Source organism: Oncorhynchus keta, chromosome 21 (genome assembly GCF_023373465.1).
Source record: "Oncorhynchus keta strain PuntledgeMale-10-30-2019 chromosome 21, Oket_V2, whole genome shotgun sequence".
Lineage (NCBI taxonomy): Eukaryota > Metazoa > Chordata > Actinopteri > Salmoniformes > Salmonidae > Oncorhynchus > Oncorhynchus keta.
In genome coordinates, this window is record NC_068441.1 from 15,219,451 (window position 1) to 15,245,990 (window position 26,540).

Consider the following 26,540-nt stretch of genomic DNA (forward strand, 5'->3'; position numbering starts at 1 on the left):
GAAAGGCAGAGCGAGAGAGACAGATAGATAGTAAGTCATAGAGAGAAAGACAGTGAGAGAAGGGCATAGTGTTGGGGCTGGGTTGGTTTAGAGGCTGAATTGTGTTTCTTTTCACCTGAATCAAAAACCTCTCAGATCAGTCAGTATACAGACACCCAACAAATTGTCACATGGTTATTCTAACCCGGCAACATTACATCAGCTTGTGAAATAAATATAGCATTTTTGTTGTTGTTTCTCTGTGATACTACTTGCCACCAAGCAATTTTATGAAGTTGTCTTTAGCTAGCCCAGGTTCCCTATCTCCCAACCTCATAACTACAGTATTTCCCGAGAAGCCATTTCAGGCTATCAATCAAGTTAGAGTAGCTAGCTTATATCTTCGATGACATGCCTGCTGGCAAGGCTGGTAGACTTTAAAAAAGCAAGCAATACCTATATGTATTGAATAAGACTCATATTTCTTTCAATATTTTACTCAGATTTGAGCAAAAATGCAGAGAAGCATATTTTGTTTCTTTAAAAAAAGAACCACGAGTAAGGACAGCTCAAGAGGTATGCTTAGATATACAGAAAAATATACATATATATTTTTTAAATAGAACGAACCATAATTCTCCAATTTATGGTCGGACCTAGCCCCCCTCAAGACCACCCCCCAGCCATCCTCACGTACTTTGTACCCCCTCAGATTTTTTGCATGCATGATGCCCCTTTCCACAGCCTCTGTGACCTCTGACCTGTCGCGATCAGCCTGTTTATTTAGAGCCCAGGCCATTTAACGGCCGACTAACTCTCTGCCTCTCCCTCAATTATTCAGCAGCCTGAATGTGTGTGTGTTTGTGTGTGTGTGTGTGTGTATGTGTGTGTGTGTGCGTGGTCCATCTCTCTGTTGCCCCTCGTGGAAGATGGAGGCTGATGAGAGGGCAGTGGGGGCCACAGGAGGACCAGAGAGCAGGTTTTTAGCTTCCAGGCACAAACACCAATTAGTCTGGATGTGAATGTGGTGCTCCACTCTCTACTGGATTGTTGTAGCCAAGCCAGCTGCTCCATCCAGACCTCAGCCCTGTCCCAGACCAGTCCCAAGCTAGACATACCTTCCACTACCAGCACAGCCAAACCAAGTGCCCAGTAGAGACAAAGGCATTTTAGGTAGTGAGTAGATTAGTCTGGAGGTGAGGTAAGGTGAATAAACGGAACAGACAGAGGGAGTGGAGAGGTAAGGAGTGTGTGTGTCTATGTCTCAACCAGAAAGCCCACATCCTGGCAGTTTGTGAAAGTGAAATTCAGATAAAGCCTGAATTTATAATGTTACTTCCACCCAGATGTCCTAAGCCCCAGGACACATTAATGAGTAAATGTCACTGTTTTCATCTCTTTCCTCATTGCTCTTTGACTCCACTGTTCAAAGGCTGAGAAGCCCCTTGTATGCCCTTTTATGAAATCAATACTTTCCGCTGCCCACCTAATAAAAGTCCTATAAAAGCGGAATGAAGACTGACGGTACACACACACACACGCACACACACACACACACACACACACACACACACACACACACACACAAACGCACGCACAAACGCATACACACACACACACGCACGCACACACACACACACACACACACACACACACACACACAGAGGACCTGGCTGACGCTTTACTTTCAACATGGGTCATTATCTTAATTAATTTGTCAGTCTATTTGCTGACCCAAGAGAAAGGCATGCTAAAATACCCCCTTCTCTTCTCCTCCCGATTCCTCTCCGCTCGTATCTCTGTCCTTTCCTCTTCTCTCCTCACCTCATCCCTCTCCTTTACTCCCATTTCCTCATGTCACCTCGCTTCTCATATTTCTCCTCCCTTCCCGCCATTCCTTTCTTTTCTATATTTGTCTCTCTTCATCTCATTTCACTTCTTCCCCCTTCACTCCTCTATCCTCATGTCCTCTCCCCTCTCCTCTCCAGTGACCAGCCTGCTCTGGTCTAACCCTCCAGAGGGTCCTACAGTACCAGGAGAGGTGGTCTCTGTGGCCCCTCTGTGCCTCTGACAGAACTCTCCTCTGGGGCCAAGCTGCATCTTATACTACCCACCACCATAACCCAGACACCAGCTGGTCTGGGGCCAGTCTTATGCCCAGTCACCCAGAAGAAATACATCCGTTTCCAGTTCAAAGAGGAAAAGACGGATAAAGAGAGAGTAATACAAATGCAGTAATTGTTGAGAATGTATTCATGAGAATGAACCAAAACATGCAGGGGAAGAAAGGGGTTTAAGATAAGCCTGTCCCTGAACCCTGGTTAGTAGTATTGATTGGATAGAATAGTGCCCAGGGATAAAAACAGAAAGAGAAGAGAACGTAAGACATAATAACAAGATGTCAACAGCTTAAAGCTCTACAGAATACGGTGGTAGATGTGCCAGGGATGAATAGAGTGAATAGAGTGAACAACATACACTGTATGTATTATTGTTTGTGTTATTGTGTTGTTGTGCATTAAATGGTTATCTGTAGCTTGCAGAATAGATGCTTGTTAGTTTGTTCCCATTCATGTGACATTACCTTCTCTTTATTCAGGCAAACCATGAAATCAGCCCAACCACAGAAGGTCATATGAATCTTTTCACATCATCAGCCAATATTGTTCACAATTGTCAGTTGAAAGTTTTCCCAGAACATCTCCACATACTTGACAAAAGCCTGCAACAATGTGCAGTAAACAGATAGGAACAAAGCCAAGCAAAAATAGAGATGCGTTTCACTAACTCTGGGCAAACTATGGATTGGCTCTGGTTGTGTGAGGAGAGAGGGTAAGAAAAGCAGGGTTCTAATATAGCAGCCGCATCATGAGGCCCTGCTTCAATATAGGCTCAGCGGCAGGAGAGATCAGTCCCAGCCAGGTACCTTTAAGCATCCTGCCTCCATCATCACTCTGGGGGTGAATTAGGGAAAGACAGCTCGTGTCTGTGTTTCTGGAAGAGTGGAGTGTATGGTGGTATGTTAGAGGATGTGTAAGTGAAACTCCATGCTTTGGATCAAGCCACTGACAAGAGTGTGTTTGAGCGTGTGCATCAGAGTACAGTGTGCATATCTCTGTATGTGTATGTGTGTGTCTCTAGGGTCACCTCTGGGTCCCATTGAGGAGGAGCTCTGTCCATGTGATTTATGGCTCTGGTAGCTCCAGCAGGCAGGGCCTATTTTCCCAGAGGTCTTTGCACAGTGGCTAAAATAACATAGTTCTCCTCCTCACGCCATCCTGTTTCCTGTCTTCTCTAGATGAGGGTGGAGCCCTGCCAAACCAGCCCCTGATCCTTCTACCTCTCTCCACTTTCCTCCTCCCTTTTCCTTCCCCCACCTCTCTCTCTCTCTCTCTCGACCCCTTCCCTCAAGCCTCTGTTGCCCTCTTAGCTCTAATAGAGCACTGTTCCCTCAGTCTGCAGACTGACCTCTCCACCCTCTCAATTTCTCTCAAGGACCTCCACACTTTCCAACCATTCCCATTAAAAACTCCTTGAACCAGACCTGTTGCAATATCTTCTTTATAAAGTCCTAAATAGAGTTTTTGTCCAATTCCATTTTCCATTTGTTGAATGCTTTTTCTTCCCACAAAGATCGATAAGGGGGAATAGACCATGAAAAGGGAATACGTGTTGAGAAACTTTATCTAGCGGTAGAAGTAAAAAATAACATGCAAGGAGGAGCTATTTGACTCAATATCCACACGGAACATTCCTTGAAAAAACAGAAGAAAAAAAATCTCCCCACACACGTTCCTCCTGACTGAAACCACAGCTTGGCTATCTGGTCCTCAACTAGCCTAGCCGTATTAATTACCGTTATTAAGCAATTCATTAGCAGATGAGAGAAAGATAATGCCAACCTGTATTTACTGGGAATAGCCAGGAGGGTGGACGTGCGGAGCGTGACGGATATCAGCCAAGCGCAGAAGTGACATTAACCTTTTGATTAGCAGAGTAATAGGCAGATGGTCGGACTGGCGCATCCGTTCTCCAAGTGGAGGAAGAGAGAGAAAAAGATAATGATGCCACCGGCGGGATGAATGACTATCTGTGTTCAAAGTGATGCGATGACATCATCCCTATGCTCCTTCCTGTTACGCAGTCATCTGTGGAACTGGATTAGTCTTGTTATCCACCTCTCTGTCCCTCTACAAGACAGAGCCCATATGCAAAATATTATTCCAGCTGTTTTGTCACTCATTACAAATTGCATAATTGAAAAAGATTGACAAGTATCTGACGACAAAAAGGAAAAGCCATGAACTATCGTTGGTTCTTCAGATGTCTTTCAGTCGTCAGGGGAGGCTCATCTAGTCGAGCCCAGTCAAAAAATGAATCATCGTTTGCAGATTCGATTGAAAAATTCAATTTGATTGAAACAATTCAATAAACAATCAGTGTGTCACTGTGAGAGAGCCACAAACAGCTCTGCAATGTGTCTCTTCAAGATGCAAAGAAGTCCTGGGAAATCACTTGAGAATAATTCCAGAGTTGTGCCCATCAACGGTTCATCACAACAGACCACTCCATCAGCCTGGCCACTTTACATAACAGGATCTCTTCATGCATAATGCAGCAGCCGTACCGTACTCCCCATCTCAAACCACAGATGCAGACAGACACTTGATGATGCGGGCAACCGGGTACCAACCAAGGCACCACACAGAGCTGCCGTGTACAAAAGAGTTTACCCAGAGCGACCACATAAAAGAAGGCTTCGGTCTGATGCCGTTGAAGCCAAATTAACTGTGTACTGCACCATAACTACTGAGTAGTTAGTTAAAATGGACATGCTCTCTTTCAAACAAAATGTATTTTAGATAAAAACCTTGTAATAGAAGCAAAGCTGGCAATAGTCTAGTTCTAGATTAGTGTCCTCTCTATGGACAGAGACTGTCTCTGAGTACCTGGTGTCCCAGTAATGAAGCATACAGCCCATTCATCACACCCCTACCAACCCCCCTGCTCCCCCCGTGTGCACCCATCACCCGCCCTTGTCGCCAATTATGCCATGCTTTCGATGCAATTTAAATACATTAGCAGGCTCCACGCATATTCAGAGGATGCTGATGAGCCCTGTGGTCTATTCCTGGGGCAATGGTGATATCACGCCCATTATGCTTTAATAATGCAAATTGTATCCTCATTTAGGGGCTTGAGCTGGAGCCACCTGCCACCCAGCTCTCGGGGGAAACACTCTACTACTGCTGGAGCACAGGAGGCTGGTGAGAGGAGAACGGTTCACAATAATGGCTGGGATGGAGTGAATGGAATGGTATCAAACTCATGGAAACCACATGTTTGATCTGTTCGATACTATTCCAGCCATTACAATGAGCCCGTCCTCCCCAATTAAAGTACCATCAGCCACCTGTGTGCTGGAGATATGGAGGACCAGAGAGGTTTCTCTCTCTCTCTTTCTCTTGCTCTCTGACAGAGCTCTCTTTCCTTACTCGTACTCTTTCCCTTTATCCTTCGTTGCTCTCTCTACCTTCTCATCTATTCTCCCACCCCTTTCTCCCTTTCCACACTCTCTCTCTCTCTCCCCGCTCCCTCCCCCTGTCCTCCTCTGTCCCTCTATATGTGTCCCAGACACCGTTGCTAACTCTGGTTGCGCTCTTGACAATACAATTTTAGCCAACAAGGTGCTCTTCAGTGACGCCAATTAGGCCGTGTGCAGATTAAGCATCACAATAGAGCGCTTCGGGAGAAAGCAATAGGTTTACTCTCTAAACATGCCCGCTGCTTTGGAATAAGGACAGAAATCAATAGGCACTCGTGTAATTCACTTCACAGCAGATAACTGCAGTGGGGAGGGCTGGGTAATGAGACGATAGCCAATGAGACTGGCAGAACGGCCCTTGTGTGCTGAGACCCATTAGGAGCATGTGAATCATATACTGTAGCAACATATCATGAAGGCAGAAGAGTGGCTGTTTCAGTGTGCTGAGGACTAGAGGGTTTTAATAACCATGGAGGGCAGGGGATGGACACAGAGGGAGATGGGGGTGGTCATGAAGGAATGAGAGAAGGTGCTGTTATTCCCTGTTCACTGTTCGTAAGACATAATATCCCACGGTAGCCTTTTCTATCCATGTAGGCTTCTTCATATTCCAATACTAACCTGATCATCCTCTCTCTTACCTTGCTGTGATGGGATTTGACCAAATAGCTTTATGTAATTGGGTTTTGCTAAGTGAGGAATTCACCACTACAGCTATTCTGTGTGATTTTCACATGATTCATACAGTATGGCAGTAAGTCTGTGTGTAAGGGTGTGGTAAGGGAGCATTAAAAAAGGCGCCTCTCTTCTCTCAACTCCTAAACCCAAGACATTTCTGGAATAATCAATGTCCAACTCTCTGATGACATCATTTTTACTTCCAGCTGCTCCCGGAGCCAATCGATTGCGCAAGTATTCGGGAAGAAAGATTGAACAATAATTTCCACCCGGATTTTCAATTATAAACTGCTAAACATCTGCAATAAAGAGGGTGGCGGGTAGACAGTGTGATCCATCACCATAGCGATCGTGTAGATGGGAGTGATAACACGGGAACAGCCGTCAGGGAAGAGGAATGCCTGCCTCTCTCTCACACACACACACACACACACACACACACACACACACACACACACACACACACACACACACACACACACACACACACACACACACACACACACACACACACACACACACACACACACACACACACACACACACACACACACACACACACACACACACACACACACACACACACACACGACTAGGATCAATCAACTGAGGAAAATTCACCCCCACCCAACAAACATACACCTCCAAAATGTGCTCTCTCTCTCTTTCTCTCTATCTCTCTCTCCACCTTTTTCTTCCAATCCCTCTCATTTCCTTCCTGTTTACCAGCCTCTCCACTCAATAAATCCATCCTCCATATCTCTCTCGCTCTCTTTTTCTAAATTCTCCCTCTCCCTCTCTTCTTGGTAACAGCCATGTCATGATACTTCGCATTCTGAATGTAAACATTTACACTCTCTTTTTCTCTCTCTGAACCACTTTACCCGCCATTATTGTGCTTTGTTTACCCATGTCTGCCCTGAGCCTCCTGTCTCTCAGCTCTGTGTGCTCCATAGACTTCACAGTGTCCCGTGCACCTGTGTGGCGCATATTAAATACCATGTAAGCCAATAAGCCAGAGGAATGTGTTTTCAGTAGGAGAGTAATCTGCCACAAACCTTTGCAGGAGATGTACTCCTGTATGTGGATGTGTTTTCTTTTAAATGTATATTGAATGGCTACATGAGCTGCTTTGCCACTAAATGTAGCGTATTCGTTACCCTTCCTGGTTTTCCATACTGATGAAGATGGGCAGCACAAGCATCCAATGACATTCCAGCTCCTCTGCTACAATGTGTGTTCAGCAACTAGAAGACAAGACATTCGTTAGCCAGAGTACCACAATGCTATTGATTGAAATGTCATGATGATTTCCTACCTTGTATCAATACTTCAAATATAGGAGAAGAAGGTTAATAAAAATGCTAATTAATAGAGTTAAGGTAAGAGCAAATATGGAAAAATGGCCGCAAACCAATCCAGCCATTTGAGCCAGGAGTGGTGAGATGATGACATAGTATGGTAATTGAATCCTTGCCCAGTGAGATCAGAGGGCTGAAAATCCTAATTCCACACTGGATTAGCTCAGTGGGGATTGAGTTAATTTGATCCACATGCAGAGGAACAGTATGAGCAGGAGAGATAATCCCAGATCCTATGCACACCAATGGGTGGTGAACCCCACCAAGCATCTGGCGACAGAGCTGAAGCAGGAGCAGCCTGTCGCTGTGTGTATGTGTGTATGGTTATGCTGTAACGGATGGTGTGGTATGTGTGTTCTAAACACAACCGCATGCACGCACGCACGGCATGTCTGGCCCCCTCCCTTGTGTGCTGGCCATCTGAGGATCATTGATTAATTAATAGTGAGTGATTTCTCATCTTTAGGACCTTTAATTACACAGGGCATCAGCGTGCCCAGCGCACAAGGACAGGGGGGTCGTCGTCATGCCGATGCACTTCATCACACACGCCACGGGAACACATGTGTGTGCGTGTGTGTCAGGCCCTGTCAGCCAGCATAACATTAGCCCACTGCCAGGGAGCTCTGATCGCAGCCTGGATCACACCAGTACACACTGGGGGGACCACACACTGCTGCTCAGAATACAGCCTTGTCTCAACACCTCCAGGTCAAAACATCATGGGACAACAAAGAACCCTACTGTACACTACATGTCAGGGTATAATTAGATGCCGTGCTTAACAGAGCTTCCTTCACTGTAAAACACCAAACTGCCATTCCAATACTAACGTTTCCCTCCCACAATGCCATCTGTTATGACTCAGGCTCTGGAAGGCACGTGGCTCATTGATTCCCCATCAGATACACTCATGAGTATATGGACTAGCAGCCACTGCTCTGAGCCCCAACATGACACAGCAAAACAGCCTGCTGCGCTGTACATTGCAGGCTAAACACTTCTCCTTGGCTGGAGCAAAGACCCTGCTGCAGTACACACACTCCCTTGCTACCTCGGCCTACTGAGGGTCTATTTTAAGCATACTGTAGGTTAACCGAGAGAGCGTCTAAACATAGTAGCATCAGAATTCGAGTTTAGTATGAGTATGCCTTGTTCTTCTTCCTGTTCTTCATGGGGATTCTGTATGTATGTGACGGATCTGAATTAGACGCGTTTCCAGAGGGTTATTTCTGTTTCTGGGGAGGAAGCAGTTCGAAGGCACAGCAGTGTAGAGGACCCTGTCCAGGCTGGTTTCAGCTGCATTGCCACCATCCATCAACCCTCAAGGAAAAGATGGAGAAAAAAACCCTGTCGATACAACATTTAGCTTAGCAATCACAAGTTACTAATTTATTTACATTCCTAATATATTTACTTTTTTCGTTGGGGGTGATAAATCGCAGGTGGCCCGGGAAAGGGATTTGATGATTTAGGGCCCAATTCGAGCCCCAAAATTGGTTTCTGCCAGCCTAATACATCATACAGAATTAAAAGGTGATTGTGGTGTGAGGTGAACCTGGGCCAGGGAGCGATGGAGGTAGCTCAGCTACACTGACACATCACTCACACCGGCCCCACTCAGACAGAGACGGATGGGGCCCCGAGCCAGTGTAAATTGCTGATCTGATCATTAGATGATAACAAAGATGAATCAAGATAAGGATGGAGAGAGAGTGGGAGAAAGAGAGAGTGACAGAAAGAGAAAGAGGGAAGAGATCGACAGAGGGAGAAAGAGGGAGCTTGGGTTTCTACTAAGCTACCATATAACAATGTTTTAAGATGGTCATACCAAGGATAATTTTGCTATTCGATTTAGAATTGTAGGACCCTTATTATTGAATTTGGCCTCTGCTGTTAGCCTAAAGAAACAAATAAAATAACAAAGTTGTACATGACAAATCAGATCAATCAAAAGAAAGTATGTTTTGAAGTGTCTGTCCAATATCTGAGAGGAAAAATGTTTTTGTACCGATATACCCATACTTTTTTGCGTCAGAAAACAATTTCTATACTTACAACATTAATAATAATTAGTGTGGACAGTTGTGCATGTCCGTGGAATATTAAACTGAAGTTGGAGGGGAGGAACGGGGAGGCGATCAGAGCTTGGGTTGACCTTAGACAGCCTCAGGGTCCGCACACAAACACACAGCGTGGTTATGAGTGATGGTCTACTGGGACTCATCATTGCTAGCGTCTCAGACGTTGAGTATGGCTGTAAATCGCAGGCTGAAGCAGGCAGGGGTCAGGGTGACAGTGTGTGGCACGGAGGGACGGGTCATCTCTACCTTACAGAGGGCTCCTATCAACGCCTGAGTAAGGTTGCCACCTCACTTTACCCGGTGTCCAGGACAAGTGAAAAACACAACTGTTTTAGTGCTTTAAGAATGCACTCAATGAAACAACTCTCCAATGTATCAGGCCTCTCTTTCACCACCAACGGCTATAGGGCATTAATGAGTGGATACGAATAGAAACATACTTACTGAATAGAATGGAACACTGGGGAATGTGCCTCAACTTCGACATGAGTCCCTTCAGTACAAACTCCAAAAGCAAGACAAATTACTGAGTAACTGTCTGACAACACATCCAAAGAGAGCTTGTAGCACTTAATCTGCCCCCTTGCTGCATAGCCTTAATAGGTTACAGAGAGCAACAGCAACTAGCAGTGAGGAGGGACCAGAGTCATCTGTATAGATTAGCACTCCTGAGTCCCATGATCTTTCCCTCAGATACAAGGTCAAAGTGAGAAGAGGTCCATATACGTAGTTGCAGCCCAGCACAACACACAAACAAATGCAAAATCCAGCACACAAAAGACAAACACACACACCTCACACCGGAACATCCAACATACAAAAGACACACAAAAGACAAACACACACACCTCATACTGCAACATCCAACACACAAAAGACACACACACACACACACACCTCTCTCCGCAACATCCAACACACACACACACACCTCACACTGCAACATCCAACACACAAAGAGACACACATACACTTCACACCGCAACCTCCAACACACAAAAGACTAGAGGTCGACCCTATTAATCGAAATGGCCGATTAATTCGGACCGATTTCAAATTTTCATGACAATCGGAAATCGGACATTTTTGGACATCGATTTGGCCAATTTAATTTAAAAAAATGTTTTTACAACTTTATTTAACTAGGCAAGTCAGTTAAGAACACATTCTTATTTACAATGATGGCCTTGTCAGCTCGGGAGATCCATTCTTGCAACCTTAAAGTTTACTAGTCCAACGCTATAACCACCTGGCTCTCGTTGCACTCCACAAGGAGACTGCCTGTTACGCGAATGCAGTAAGACAAGGTAAGTTGCTAGCGAGCATTAAACTTATCTTATAAAAAACAATCAATCAATCATAATCACTAGTTAACTACACATGGTTGATGATATTACTAGTTTATCTAGCGTGTACTGCGTTGCATATAATCTGACTGAGCATACAAGCATACCAGTATCTGACTGAGCGGTGGTAGGCAGCAGCAGGCTCGTAAGCATTCATTCAAACAGCACTTTCGTGCGTTTTGCCAGCAGCTCCTTTCAAACAGCACTTTCATGTGTTTTGGCAGCAGCTCCTCGTTGTGCGTCAAGCATTGCGCTGTTTGTGTCTTCAAGCCTATCAACTCCCGAGATTATGCTGGTGTAACCGAAGTGAAATGGCTAGCGAGTTAGCGGGTGTGCGCTAATAGCATTTCAAACGTCACTCGCTCTGAGACTTGGAGTGGTTGTTCCCCTTGCTCTGCATGAGCAATGCTGCTTCGAGGGTGGCTGTTGTCGATGTGTTCCTGGTTCGAGCCCAGGTAGGAGCGAGGAGAGGGACGGAAGCTATACTGTTACACTGGCAATACTAAAGTGCCTATAAGAACGTCTAATAGTCAAAGGTTAATGAAATACAAATGGTATAGAGGGAAATAGTCCTGTAATTCCTATAATAACTACTACCTAAATCTTCTTACCTGGGAATATTGAAGACTCATGTTAAAAGGAACCACCAGCTTTCACATGATGTTCTTATGTTCTGAGCAAGGAACTTAAAAGTTAGCTTTCTTACATGGCACATATTGCACTTTTACTTTCTTCTCCAACACTTTGTTTTTGCATTATTTAAACCAAATTGAACATGTTTCATTATTTATTTGAGGCTAAATTGATTTTTATTTATGTATTATATTAAGTTAAAATAAGTGTTCATTCAGTATTGTTGTAATTGTCATTAATACAAATAAATAAATAAAAAATCGGCCGATTAATCGGCATCGGCCTTTTGGCCCCCCAATAATCGGTATCGGTACCGGCGTTGAAAAAAAAAATCATAATCGGTCAACCTCTACAAAAGACACGCACAAACCTCACACTGAAACATCCAACACACAAAAGAGATACACACAAACCTCACACTCCAACATCCAACACACAAAAGACACACACACACACACACACCTTACACTGCAACATACAATGTCCTTTAAAATGTATATTTAAAATCATCACTATGATTGGAGATGACATCTAATCTATAATTCACACTGGTGCCAACTGGGGTATTAAACAAGTGTATGTGTCCGTGCACCGGTGCAGATGAGTGGGCGGAACTATCAAAGTATTTGTCCTTGCCAAACCACACTGAAAATTACAATGTAATGGAAAACGTCAATAAGAACATTGAATACAGGATCAATCTGGGTGTCTCAGGCCTATGCTACGCCTCCTTTTTCAATTCATTTGAATGGCATTTCCTTTCTCTCTTTCTGCGGTAATTACCATAAGGCTTAAGGAGACTAATGACATCTCTAAACTCTCCTGGACCTGAGCTGCATTTTAAACTACTGCAGGTATGAATGAGTCTCTCTGCCTCGTGTACCGTATCCCTGGGTACTTTGAAATACCCAAGGTATGATTTTAAATTACCCTTAATATTTCTTACAATTAAAAAAAAAAAAGTTTTATTTGTACCTTTTAAGTAAATACCTGCAGTCAACTTGTGCACTTGGTTGCAAGATAAAGCAGATTACATTTTTAAATTGACCTGTTACATATATTTTTCATTATGAAGCTTGAACGGTAGTTCCCGAAAATAGCTGAGTCAATCACAAGTGCAAGTTTACAAGTGCACAACAACAAGAGACCGGAGCCTCGTGAGTCATTCTCCACTGTTGAGCAGCATGTGCCAGGTGATTTAGTAACACTTGTATGGAATTCACAAGTACATCAATTATGTAAATTAGGAAAATTATATGGATATATTGAAGCAACATCTCAAGACGTCAGTCAGGAAGTTAAAGCTTCGCAAATGGGTCCAAATGGACAATGACCCCAAGCATACTTCCAAAGTTGTGGCAAAATGGCTTAAGGGAAACAAAGTCAAGGTATTGGAGTGGCCATCACAAAGCCCTGACCTCAATCCTATAGAGAATTTGTGGGCAGAACTGAAAAAGCTTGTGCGAGCAAGGAGGCCTACAAACCTGACTCAGTTACACCAGCTCTGTCAGGAGGAATGGGACAAAATTCACCCAACATATTGTGGGAAGCTTGTGGAAGGCTACTCAAAAAGTTTGACACAAGTTAAACAATTTAAAGGCAATGCTACCAAATACTAATTGAGTGTATGTAAACTTCTGACCCACTGGGAATGTGATGAAATAAATAAAAGCTGAAATAAATACTTCTCTCTACTATTATTCTGACATTTCACATTCTTAAAATTAAGTGGTGATCATAGCTGACCTAAGACAGGGAATTTTTACAATAATTAAATGTCAGGAATTGTGAAAAACTGAGTTTAAATGTATTTGGCCAAGGGGTATGTAAACTTCCAACTTAAACTGTAGATAACTATTAAGTAAACTGTGTAAAATGTACTCAATACTCAGCAATTGTGCACTTGTTTTGCTAACTTAGTTGCTAGTGGTAAGCTAAATCAATCTTCTCTTGGTAACAGCAGGGAATTCCTTCCTGGATCAAGAACCTTGTTGTCTAATATTTTTTATGTGCAGAAAACTGAGAATAATTTTTGAGTTACTTGTATAACTTTATGAGCAGGGATGTCTGTCATGCAAATAGTGTATGTCAGAGACTGTATAAAATGATTGCCGGCACTCATTCGCATTTAGCTAGCATCCGCTATGGGATTTCACATGTACTTATTAGAGTTGATAACCTTCAGATTACAGAGGCTCATTTGGGGTCTTTTGCGTTTAAAAATAGTGTCCCTTGTGTTCAGTGGTGGTAATAACCACATACCACGGGATGGCACAAGGACATTATGACTGTATGAAAATCTAGATACCGCCTAAGGCTTATGTAGAGCATCTATTCAGAGGTCTTCATAGAGATAGAGAGTTTAACAAAGGAAATGAGAGAGAGTTTAACAAAGGAAAAGAGAGAGAGTTTAACAAAGGAAAACAGATAGAGTTTAACAAAGGAAAAGAGAGAGAGTTTAACAAAGGAAAACAGATAGAGTTTAACAAAGGAAAAGAGAGAGAGTTTAACAAAGGAAAAGAGATAGAGTTTAACAAAGGAAAAGAGAGAGAGTTTAACAAAGGAAAAGAGATAGAGTTTAACAAAGGAAAAGAGAGAGAGTTTAACAAAGGAAAACAGATAGAGTTTAACAAAGGAAAACAGATAGAGTTTAACAAAGGAAAACAGATAGAGTTTAACAAAGGAAAACAGATAGAGTTTAACAAAGGAAAACAGATAGTTTAACAAAGGAAAAGAGATAGAGTTTAACAAAGGAAAACAGATAGAGTTTAACAAAGGAAAACAGATAGAGTTTAACAAAGGAAAAGAGATAGAGTTTAACAAAGGAAAACAGATAGAGTTTAACAAAGGAAAACAGATAGAGTTTAACAAAGGAAAACAGATAGAGTTTAACAAAGGAAAACAGATAGAGTTTAACAAAGGAAAACAGATAGAGTTTAACAAAGGAAAACAGATAGAGTTTAACAAAGGAAAAGGGCAGATGCACTGTTTATTAGACATGAACATACTAATTCAAGCAAGCAAGCACACACACACACACACACACACACACACACACACACACACACACACACACACACACACACACACACACACACACACACACACACACACACACACACACACACACACACACACACACACACACACACACACAGTTTAGTGGAATGCCATCTCCTTCTTTCCACAGCCCCTCCAGGATGATGTACGACAACACTCGGAAATATTTAGCTGGGATGATCTCAGCGAAATGAATTAATAATTCATGCATGATGGAGTCTTTTTAATATTTCAGGCATAATTAATAAGGCAGTGCATGGCTCCCCTCGCAGAGGAAATCGCCTTGAATGTCAACAGCAGATGAATGAGACAGAAGGCAAAGCCTGGTTCACTATCAGTGAGACACCAGTGGCCATTTCACTCACACGCAGACACACGCGCACACACACACGCACGCACGCGCACACACACACACACACACACACACACACACACACACACACACACACACACACACACACACACACACACACACACACACACACACACACACACACACACACACACACACACACACACACACACACACACACACACACACGCAGACAATCTATGTGGAGAGACATGGGAGTTACCACTGGATGCTCTAATGGGCCGATGTGGTGTATGAGGGTGCCATGTGAGGTGATGCCAGGATCAGAGCCATGCTCTGTGCAGAGCAGACCATCTGAGTGGCAACTCAGAAAGTGCTCTTTGAGGTCGGCAGTAACACACACACATACCCACACAAAGTACCTGGTTGGTCCAAAGTCCTTGACTCTGACACGGCATGTGTTCATGTCTAATCCCTCTCATGAAACACACACACCACACACACCTCAAAATCTGTTGCGCAACACTGTTACCTCTTCAGGGATCTTATTCAGAAGCCAATGTTCATCAGACCACACAGAGGCAAGCTCACATTAAATTTGACATTTCCACTCATCTCTTATTCAGCTCCATCTTCCTCAAATCCCCCTCTGCTCCATTCTTCATCTGTTCACCCCCTTGCTCAGCTAAATATGTTGTATTTATCCTCCACTCACCCCCTTCACTATAAAGCTAACCCTAAACAACAACCCCACATACATGGGCACACCCGCACACAGCCCTCCTCTGCTTTACAGAGAGAGATGATGCTAACTCAGTCTCCCCAGAGTCTCTGTGTGTGGTGATATTACCAGCCATGTTATGAATAATGGCCCAGAGTACACAAGCTTTAAACAAACTTTAATCAATTTCACAATGTGCGGCCCTGGATAATACATTTGCTGCTTTACAGCTGCATGGCAGAGACAAACTATAACCACACACACACACACACACACACACACACACACACACACACACACACACACACACACACACACACACACACACACACACACACACACACACACACACACACACACACACACACACACACACACACACACACACACACACACACACACACACACACACACACAGCTCCTAACAACCCCGTACAGCACAGATCAGATTGGCCAAAGCAAGTCTTTGTGTTTTGGTTACTTGTTTGGCAGGCATCCACATCCAGACACGCACATTTGTTTTAATATCCTTGTGGGGGCCAAAACATGTATTCCCATTCCAAATCCTATTTTCCCTAACCCCTACCCCTAACCTTAACCATACACTTCAAATCAAACCCTTAACCCCTAAAACTGGTCTCCACAAGGATAGTAAACACACACACACACACACACACACACACACACACACACACACACACACACACACACACACACACACACACACACACACACACACACACACACACACACACACACACACACACACACACACACACACACACACACACACACACACACTCTCTAACTGCAGATTAAACACCAAAGAGTGAACACCTACTTCCCATCACTCTCCACCCTCTCTCCGTCTTTCCTATATTTAGCTCCGTCCATGATTTTCCACTTTCATCAGAGCCTACACTTTTGAGTCATTAAGCTGGGCCGCAGAGTTCTCTGCATCTCTGGGCCTGCCCAGAGCCCTGACCGCCCCCCACCAGCCAACTGCCCCCCTGCCACCCCCCAGCTGCTGACGGGGTCAGAGGAAACGCAGCCACATGCTTAATTCCCATCTTATTTACACCTGAGGCCAGACCTAATCAGAGATCTGCGCCCAGTGGGAATTCCGTTCCCCTGCACATGATCAAAGGTGTTCCGGCAGATGGATATTCCAAGGAAGTGCTCTTGATTGCACCCTGATTCCTCCTCCTGTTGGGTTATTCCCTCTCTCTCTTTCTCTCTCGTTCGCTGTTTCTCCGTCTACCGAGGGACATGGCTGCATACAGTATCTCCATCTCAGCTCTGTGATTATCTAACGGCTGCCGGGCTGAACTAGAAGCCTTCTGCTGAACCTTCATTTATCTACACACACACAAACATGCACGTTGCGCACACAGACACCTCCACTTGATCTGATCTCATTCACTCCATCCTGCTTTCACTCGCCTGATCGAGGCACATTTAATTAATCTATTCAGAGAAATAGTATTTATGTAAGCTAAAACAAATCTTGATCGCCTGTTGATAGAATAACTGTGGAAACGAAATAAAGTCATCCAGATAAATAGTTCGTGAGCAGCTCCGTTTGCTGGCTGACAGCTGAATGTTTCCATGTATTTCTAAAAATGATGACAATTACATAATTCATCCTAATGCAGCCTAAGGCTTTGCATTACTAATAAGTCGGCGTGTTTATAAGTCCACGTAATATCTTATTCTGCATATCTTATGTAATAAATATATTACTACCAAGCCTCCCGTGTGTACGTCGGGATACATGATTTAATGAAGTCAATAGCAGCCTGTAATTCCCCCTCACTGCACTTTCCCTTCCCCCGTTTCCCTCCTTCCCTCCATTCATTCATTCATCTCTTCTCTATCACTAGCACAGTCTATTCCGTGCTGAGGAATGAGAGGAGAGGAAGGGAGAGGGAGATCCATCCACCATACTCCCACCATACGCTTTATAACCCACTTACAGGCCCAGCCACTCACAAACAGTCAGGAGAAACAAACCAAACAACTAGAAAAACAAGGCCAAACACTTGAAAAAATACAGGATTCACTCAGCGGCAAACAGCCAAATCAGAGAAGCTAGGTATCGGACAGAGACGTCTAGTTTTGGTCTCATATCTTTAGTTTTGGTCTCATATCTTTACCTCCACCCACCCTCTCTCTTTCTGTCCTTTCTCTTTTCCCTCATCCTTTCCCTCCCTTCTCTCCCTCTCCCGTTTTGTGTGCAGAGCGAACGGTGTGACCCTGGTAAGATGGCAGCAGCTGCAGCAGTGATTTTTTAAATTGTATTTAACTAGGCAAGTCAGTTAAGAACAAATTCTTATTTACAATGAGAGCCTACCGGGAACAGTGGGTTAACTGCCATGTTCAGGTGCAGAACAACAGATTTTTACCTTGTCAGCTCGGGATTCAATCCAGCCTTTCGGTTACTGGCCCAACACTCTAACCACTAGGCTACCTGCTGCCCCAAATGGTGATGGCAGTGATCTCATCGCCAGGAACACACCGCCTCTCAATGTGACCTACATGCTTTATCTGCGTGTGGCGCTTCTAACTCACACCTCTCCCTCTCTCTATCCTCCTCTCTCTCTCCAACCTTCTCTCTGCCTTTCCCCATCTCTCTCTCTCTCTCTCTCTCTCTCTCTCTCTCTCTCTCTCTCTCTCTCTCTCTCTCTCTCTCTCTCTCTCTCTCTCTCTCTCTCTCTCTCTCTCTCTCTCTCTCTCTCTCTCTCTCTCTCTTTGCCTCTCTCTCTCACCTTCTCTCCTCTCCTTCCCCATCTCTCTCCAACCTCTCTCTCTCTCTCTCTCTCTCTCTCTCTCTCTCTCTCTCTCTCTCTCTCTCTCTCTCTTCCTCTCTCTCTCTCTCTTTGCCTCTCTCCGCCTTTCCCCATCTCTCTCTCTCTCCTCCACTGTATCCGGACCTGGAGCATGTCTGAGGTCAGGGTCTAAAATGGAGAGATTACTCAAACAGTACAAAGTCATATTCAATTAGGGCGCCAGGATACTGGTTGTACAGTAAATTGCACAATTACTGCAGTACAGTGGCAGATATGCGGCTCCGTTTTCAGGAAAGTGTGCTGCTGTCAGCAGTGCTGGGTCATTCTATTAGAGTGGCCACATGATGGGCCGAGCTGCTCTGACGTGCATACTTAAACACAGCACGCAGACAAGCTCTGCTCGCCGCATTCATGAACAAAAGAAACAAAGCCTCACAGAGCCAGAGAGCAAGGGCTGTCTATCTATCTCTCTCATTCATTTATCTATTTATTTATTCCTTCACACACACTCTGCCCATCGGTCTCATTTGCTCTTCTGTTCACTCCTTGTCATTCCCGTTCCCAGCCTCCACCTCATCCCTCCCTTTCCTCCCTTCTCTCACACTTCCTGTTTCTGTTACAGCATTATGTCACATGATGCATTGGCATAGGTGAATTCGTTGCAGCAGAGCTATCGGATCTATTAGCTATAGTATACCCTGAGAACAGGCGGAGCCCTTCAGAGACACCAGACAACGTTCCTGTATCACAACTAAAGCCAACTAAAGGGTGACCATACAAGCAAACACTGACTGACATAGTAGTGTGAAGGGCAGACAGAGTAAAATAGTGATTGAGAGGTGCCACCACAGACAGGGACAAGTAGAGCCACGAGTGAGAGAAAAGAGGACTCAAACACCACAATAGGAAGCTGCTCTCATTAGCATGCCAAGTCAGGTCTGAGGCTTTGTTTTTATTCTGTTAGGCTGCCACCCGCCTCTTTTCCCTACAAACATTCAGCTGCCTTGACACAATATCTATCCATCCATCCCTCTTTCTCTCTCTGTCTAGATCTCCCTCTCCCAATATTTCCCTCTCTCTCTCTCTCTCTCTATGTTTGAAAATAATACTAATAATTTCTCCATCTTCACTGTAGATCATTGTATAAGACAAGGACTGCTGTTGACAGTTGAGTCTGTAATTGTCATGATGTCATTTCCTAACCTCTATGGCAGGCCATTTTGTAAAGGTTGGCATGACAACCGGAAACCCACCCGTTGTCATAACTCTGAAAAATCTCGAATTACATGGAATTCCACTGAGTGCCGATGCAATCACTGAAAGGTGTTGGATAATACACAGCCCATCACACCTTGCACGAAGGATCCTGTCTGAAGAGCCCATTCAGTAAATAATGTACATATTAAGCTATTAGGTAACACCCTGAAGTGCATTTGAGGAAAAGGTGAGCACTGCAGAGTCAAGGTAGATCAAATTAAGCTTTTCATTGTCCCCTAGTACAGCAAACTGAAAATACATAGAGAATCTATTCAAACACACATTTACATTTCCTCAGAAATAGACAAAGAAAAACTATACGTGTAAAAACAATCCTAAGAAGTAGGAAGGAATAGAAGGTTGAATTAAGCATACCGAGTAAGCAGCGTACATACTCATCTCATATGTATATACTGTACTCGATACCATCTACTGTATCTTGCCTATGCCGCTCTGTACCATCACTCATTCATATATCTTTATGTACATATTCTTTATCCCCTTACACTTGTGTGTATAAGACAGTAGTTTTGGAATTGTTAGTTAGATTACTTGTTGGTTATTTCTGCATTGTCGGAACTAGAAGCACAAGCATTTCGCTACACTCGCATTAACATCTGCTAAACATGTGTATGTGACAAATACAATTTGATTTGATTTGATTTGAAAATACCATTCTGTTTAATATCCTCACAGAAATGACTGACTTTATAAGCTGTCTATTTAAGTCACAGTTAAACTACATTACAACATATCATCAATCTCCATCTTCATTCCTTTTCTTCAAGTCTGCACACAAAACATTGAGAGCTCTCAACTCAAGCCTGCCAGTGAATATGAAACAGGCTACGAGGACTGATATGTAAAGGACAAGGTGGTGAATTCTCTATCTCATAAATTAGGGTATGTCTCCCCATTGATGCCAGAAGTATTGAGGCCACCAGGGCTTTAAAATTAATATCCAGCAAGTTGGGGGTGAGGGGAGGGAGGGGCGATTTATAATGCCTTTGAGGTAATGATTTTCTGAAGTGGAAAAGTGGAACTTTCCATCAAATCAACTTTAATATGAACTTCAATGTTTGTAGCGGCGTCTGGAGCAGAAGGCAGAGATGACAGAGTGAGGGAGGGCCTATTGATCTGGCCTTAGTGTTTCAGTCAAACCCTCACAAAAAGGCCTCTTAAAATATATGGGAAAGCACTTGTAATTATGAAGAGCGTAAAAGCACTAAAAGCAGTAAGCAGTAAATGCAGTCCCCCGTGATGACACATCAGAGTTCTAAAGATCTGTCCAAATGAGCCAGTTCTAATCAGATCCACTGGTGTTCTGATGACAGATTCCAGGATGGCTACCTCACTAAGGCACAGCAGACTGCCCCATCTGCCTGCCAGACAGAATGACGCATTAACACACACAGGGAAAGGGGAGAGCTTAGAGCTGTGTACAAACTCAGGCGATATTTAAGGACAACCCTACATACTGTGTGCCTCTCTTTACCTAAAGAAAGAAGCAAGAGAGACAGAGAGAGAAAGACAGAGAGGGAGAGAGAGAGAGAGAGAGAGAGAGAGAGAGAGAGAGAGACAGACAGACAGAGAGAGAGAGAGAGAGAGAGAGAGAGAGAGAGAGAGAGAGAGAGAGAGAGAGAGAGAGAGAGAGAGACGGAGAGAGGAGAGAGAGAGAGGAGAGAGAGAGGGAGAGAGAGAGAGACAGACAGACAGACAGACAGACAGACAGACAGACAGACAGAGAGAGACACAGACAGAGAGAGAGAGAGACAGAGAGAGACGGAGAGAGAGAGATGCAGTTCTGTATTATTTAGTGACAGCTTTGTGGTTGCTGGTAGTATAGCGAGGTATAAGGGGTCTGGAGAGGAGCAGTTGCGGTGGGTGACCAGGCCCCCAAGGGACTGATGATTATTAAAAACCCATGCATAACCTCATATCCCCTTAAATAAACCCTGCATAACCTCATATCTTCAGCTACCTCTCACACGCACACGCATGCGTGCATACACACACACACACACACACACACACACACACACACACACACACACACACACACACACACACACACACACACACACACACACACACACACACACACACACACACACATCTAAAACACTGTCTATAGCACCAGCAGAAATCCAGTCAGCTTACAAAATGGAGGCATCTCTGTGATCGTCCAACAGAATCTGTATTGTTTTCCTCTTGCTGAAATTACACCCACAGTTACATCAGTGTTATAGAACTCTTTAATATTATAAGTGTTCCATGACACAACATACGATCAGTAGATCTTAGCATTAATACTCAGCTCGCTAAGTGAATCTGTCACAAGATCCACTTTGCCCCAAGCCCCTGGCTTTAATGCAGCAGCGACGGGTTACAATCAGAGTAAACAAACAGAAATATTTAAATAAATCAAATAAAGATCATTTGTTGCCTGAGGCTTGGTTGCACAGCAAAAGATGAAGGTTCCTCCACTCCAAATATCGCTCAGAGGGACAACAAAAGTAACTTTTTCTCCACAGAAACATAAAAATAAAAAGCCCAGAGAATCCCTGAGGCCTCTTCTCCAAAGAGCAGGAGGATAGGGGGAGAGTGGGCAGGGGAGGGGGGAGACAGAGGAGAGCGAGTAATAACCATGCTGCACACACACACACACACACACACACACACACACACACACACACACACACACACACACACACACACACACACACACACACACACACACACACACACACACACACACACACACACACACACACACACACACACACACACACACACACACACACACACACACACAGACACACACCTGAGTAGGCCCAGTAGGACTCCTCAGCCGCTCTCCTGAGTCTGGTCCCAGGCACTCGGCCATCTTGGCTCCCTTGCGTGGCCCCAGGCTGCCCTCCTTTCAGCGCTGTGTGGAGGAGAGAAAAGACAAGGATGTCACCTACATGGCACTGCACTCGCTTACTGTTGTAGAACAAAAAAGCACTCATTAAGAAACAGAGTCTGACTGTGACTTGAACACAGTTGAATTACTCAACCGGCACCTCAAACAGTGCTTACAATGACTCCCCAAAGCATCCTACCACGAAAGACACAATAACATCCTTAAACATAGGCGTGAATACAGATACATAGTGCAGCTCATTGGTAAAGAGAGGAGGGTCTCTGAACATTGAGGCACAGAGCAGGGGACCAGCCTGAGGTAGGATGTTGTAGGATGAGGTAGGACCGCTCCATCATAGAGGTGGATATGAGACGGGAAGAGAGGATGATGGCTGTGTGTGTGTTTATGTATGTGTGTGCATGTAATGTGTAATGTGTGTGCTCCATCCTTTGTCAGATCTGATCACGCCAGGCCCATTGTGACTGCGGCTCTGGGATGTGAGCTGCGCTGCTGGCTGCTCAGGGTTTTGGTTAAGAGTCACCCATGCCCCCCCCCCCCTCACCTTGCTGTGCCACAAATGAGCTTTGGCAGTACCTGTGGGTAACTGCCATTCTACATCTCATCTGACATAAAATGGCCACCTGCGGCTATAAGGACAGAGAGAGAGAGAGCGTCACAGGTAAGAGAACACAGTGTGGTTACTTCCTTACTCACAGCATCACCATGGACACTGGGCCACCACAGATGACAATCAAAGCATAATAGAATTTTAAAGGCTTCTCGCTGGGTATTGTGGGTACATAAGGGATTGATATGAACAACGGGTGACTCTTTGTTTTTTATCTTCTTTAATTCTTGGGGATGCAACCTTGAGCATGACTGTTAATGTCAATGACAGTCTATGGCTTTTCCATGAACTACATTGTCAATTCCCAATACCTCTCAATCCACACCAAACCAATCTTCTCACTGTCCTTCTTCCTGTCTCTCTTTCTGTCATTCACTGTCCCTCTCTCCCTTTTGTCTCTGAGCCTTCACTCGCTTTCTCTAACACACATACCGCGTTAGCTCATTTCCTTCCTTTCCACGGCTGCACCGCTTCGGACGCCGGTGAGTCATTTAGCAGCAAGCCACTGTCTCCACCGGTGTCCATTAAAGGAGTCAGTCAGTTCACAGTGCCAAAGTCCAGCACAGAGGCCCAGGGCTGCAGTGAAACTATCCTCCACCACTGTAGCAGAATCATATTAACGTCCGTGCCGATGACAACATGGGGAGGGGAGAGGAAACTCGGGATGAGAGGAGAAGAGGCGACGACAGGGGGAAAAGTATACAGAGAGACAGATGGCAGCGTTGGGGTTGAAGGAGAGGAGAAAAATAGATGGAGAAAGAGAAGAGGACAGAGCTATGTAGTGTCCAGTCATTGTGGGGGGTCTATTTTTTACAGCCCAGACCGCTCTCCTAACGACAGTATCCGGGTCACTGTGATGGGCAGCCTGCTGCCTGGCAACTGTTCAGCAGGAGGAGAGGAGGGGAGGAAGAGAGGATGCAGGGATAAAAGAACAGAGTCCTTCTTTGTATTTCCAGAGGAAGAGAAAGGAGGGAAGACAGAGGAGGGAATAGCCTTCGACGTGTAGTTTCAGTTTAAAAACAGTCACAAGGGCTCACAAGGTTTAATAAAACACATGGAATACTGTATTTGCTTAAGGAGTAATACATTTAGCAAACTATGGGCGAAAGCACCTAAGGAGAACACTGCAATTACCATTCAAAACATCCACCTCCTGCCCTCCTATCCACTGCTCTCTATCTCATCTACCACAAGTCACCACTTCCCTGCTCTCCGAGACCCTGTCAGAGACGATCAACATCAACACAGCCAGCAATGCAGCAGACACACACAAACCACACACAAGCACGTGCACGTGCACTTCCGCGCACAGACACACACACCACCAGCAGTCATGCACTAGTGATGGGAAAAACCCTGTCTAAAAAACAGCAACTTATTTAGATTAATTGCATAGGCCATATAGTGTTAACTTGAGAAAGTCCTTGTTTAAAAGTGGAGGTAATGCTAGGGATGTCTCCTATGATCTAATCCGGCTGCCAGAGGTTCCATTCTGCTGTCCTGGGCTAAATTAATTTTGACCTAATAGGTTTCTCCTTTCCTATTAGAGGAATGTGCTCTTATGAGAGAGAGATTGGGGTCTGACATTTTTGTCATACTCTACAGTAATGATAATGATAATGGGAGATTGAATCTAATAAGGCTCCGAGTGTAGAACTATAAAACCTCTGCATGGCTCAGGCCTCAGCATTAACAGAAAGCCCAATACAGTAGACAGTTCTGCAGTGTCCTGGAAATAGAGAATGAAGGTGCCATTGGTGCTTTCACAAGGAGAATGAAGTTGTGATTAGGCAAGACCAATTGTGATTTGTGATTTGTGAGTTGTGATTTGGCAAGACCAATAGCACCACTTAATTTTAAGAATATGAAATGTCAGAATAATAGTAGAGAGAATGATTTATTTCAGCTTTTATTTCTTTCATCACATTCCCAGTGGGTCAGAAGTTTACATACACTCAATTAGTATTTGGTAGCTTTGCCTTTAAATTGTTTAACTTGGGTCAAACATTTTGGGTAGCCTTCCATAAGCTTCCCACAATAAATTGGGTGAATTTTGGCCCATTCCTTCTGACAGAGCTGATTGATGTCTTGAGATGTTGCTTCCATATATCCACATAATTTTCCTCCCTCATGATATTTTATTCATGATATTCTATTTTGTGAGGTGCTCCAGTCCCACCCCCATAACATGATGCTGCCACCCCCGCGCTTCACAGTTGGGATGGTGTTCTTCGGCTTGCAAGCCTCCCCCATTTTCCCACAAACATAAAAATGGTCATTATGGCCAAACAGTTCCATTTTTGTTTCATCAGACCAGACATTTCTGCAAAAAGTACGATCTTTGTCCCCATGTGCAGTTGCAAACCGTAGTCTGGCACTGCGTTTGAAGGTAGGCCTTGAAATACATCCACAGGTACACCTCCAACTGACTCAACTTATGTCAATTAGCCTATCAGAAGCTTCTAAAGCCATGACATCATTTTCTGGAATTTCCCAAGCTGTTTAAAGGCAGTAGTGTCCTTAGTGTATGTAAACTTCTGACCCACTGGAATTGTGATACAGTTAAAACAATTCTGTCATTTGTGTACAATTGTGTAAACAATTGTTGGAAAAATTACTTGTGTCATGCACAAAGTAGATGTCCTAACCGACTTACCAAAACTATCGTTTGTTAACAAGAAATTTATGGAGTGGTTGAAAAACAAGTTTTAATGACTCCAACCTAAGTGTATATTAACTTCCTACTTCAACTGTATATTTGAAAGGGGTGATCATCAAGGACAGAATGTAAACACACCGACACAAACACACCATGCAAAATCTGCATAGCAAATACAATAGACGTGCGTGCCAACCACAACACTTGTACGTACTGCCAGTAATGCTGAAAAAGCCTGAAACTTTGGCTGACCCTGTGAGTCACACAAAAGTTCCTATTGAGAAGAGATATGGAGAACACTGGTTCCTGCCATCCATCCATCCATCACGGTGGGCCAGCCATTGAAGCTATTGCTGCCTGTTTGCTCTCACTTAATTAAAATGCAGAGCCGAATCCTGTGTTCATGTACTTAACCTTGGCTTTTTTATACACTTTTTTCGAGGAGGTAGCATGGGGTGTCCAGAAAAACACACACACACACACACACACACACACACACACACACACACACACACACACACACACACACACACACACACACACACACACACACACACACACACACACACACACACACACACA

At 44.2% G+C, this 26,540-nt stretch overlaps 1 protein-coding gene across 1 annotated transcript in view; it reads right to left on the reverse strand.

The window, feature by feature from the left end:
- ptprga (protein tyrosine phosphatase receptor type Ga) overlaps window positions 1-26,540 on the reverse strand; it is a 309,383-nt gene that overhangs the window by 181,032 nt on the left and 101,811 nt on the right. Inside the window, exon 2 of the mRNA XM_052473373.1 lies at window positions 22,591-22,695. Coding sequence (XP_052329333.1) covers window positions 22,591-22,695 — 105 coding nt within the window. The remainder of the gene's footprint in view (window positions 1-22,590; window positions 22,696-26,540) is intronic.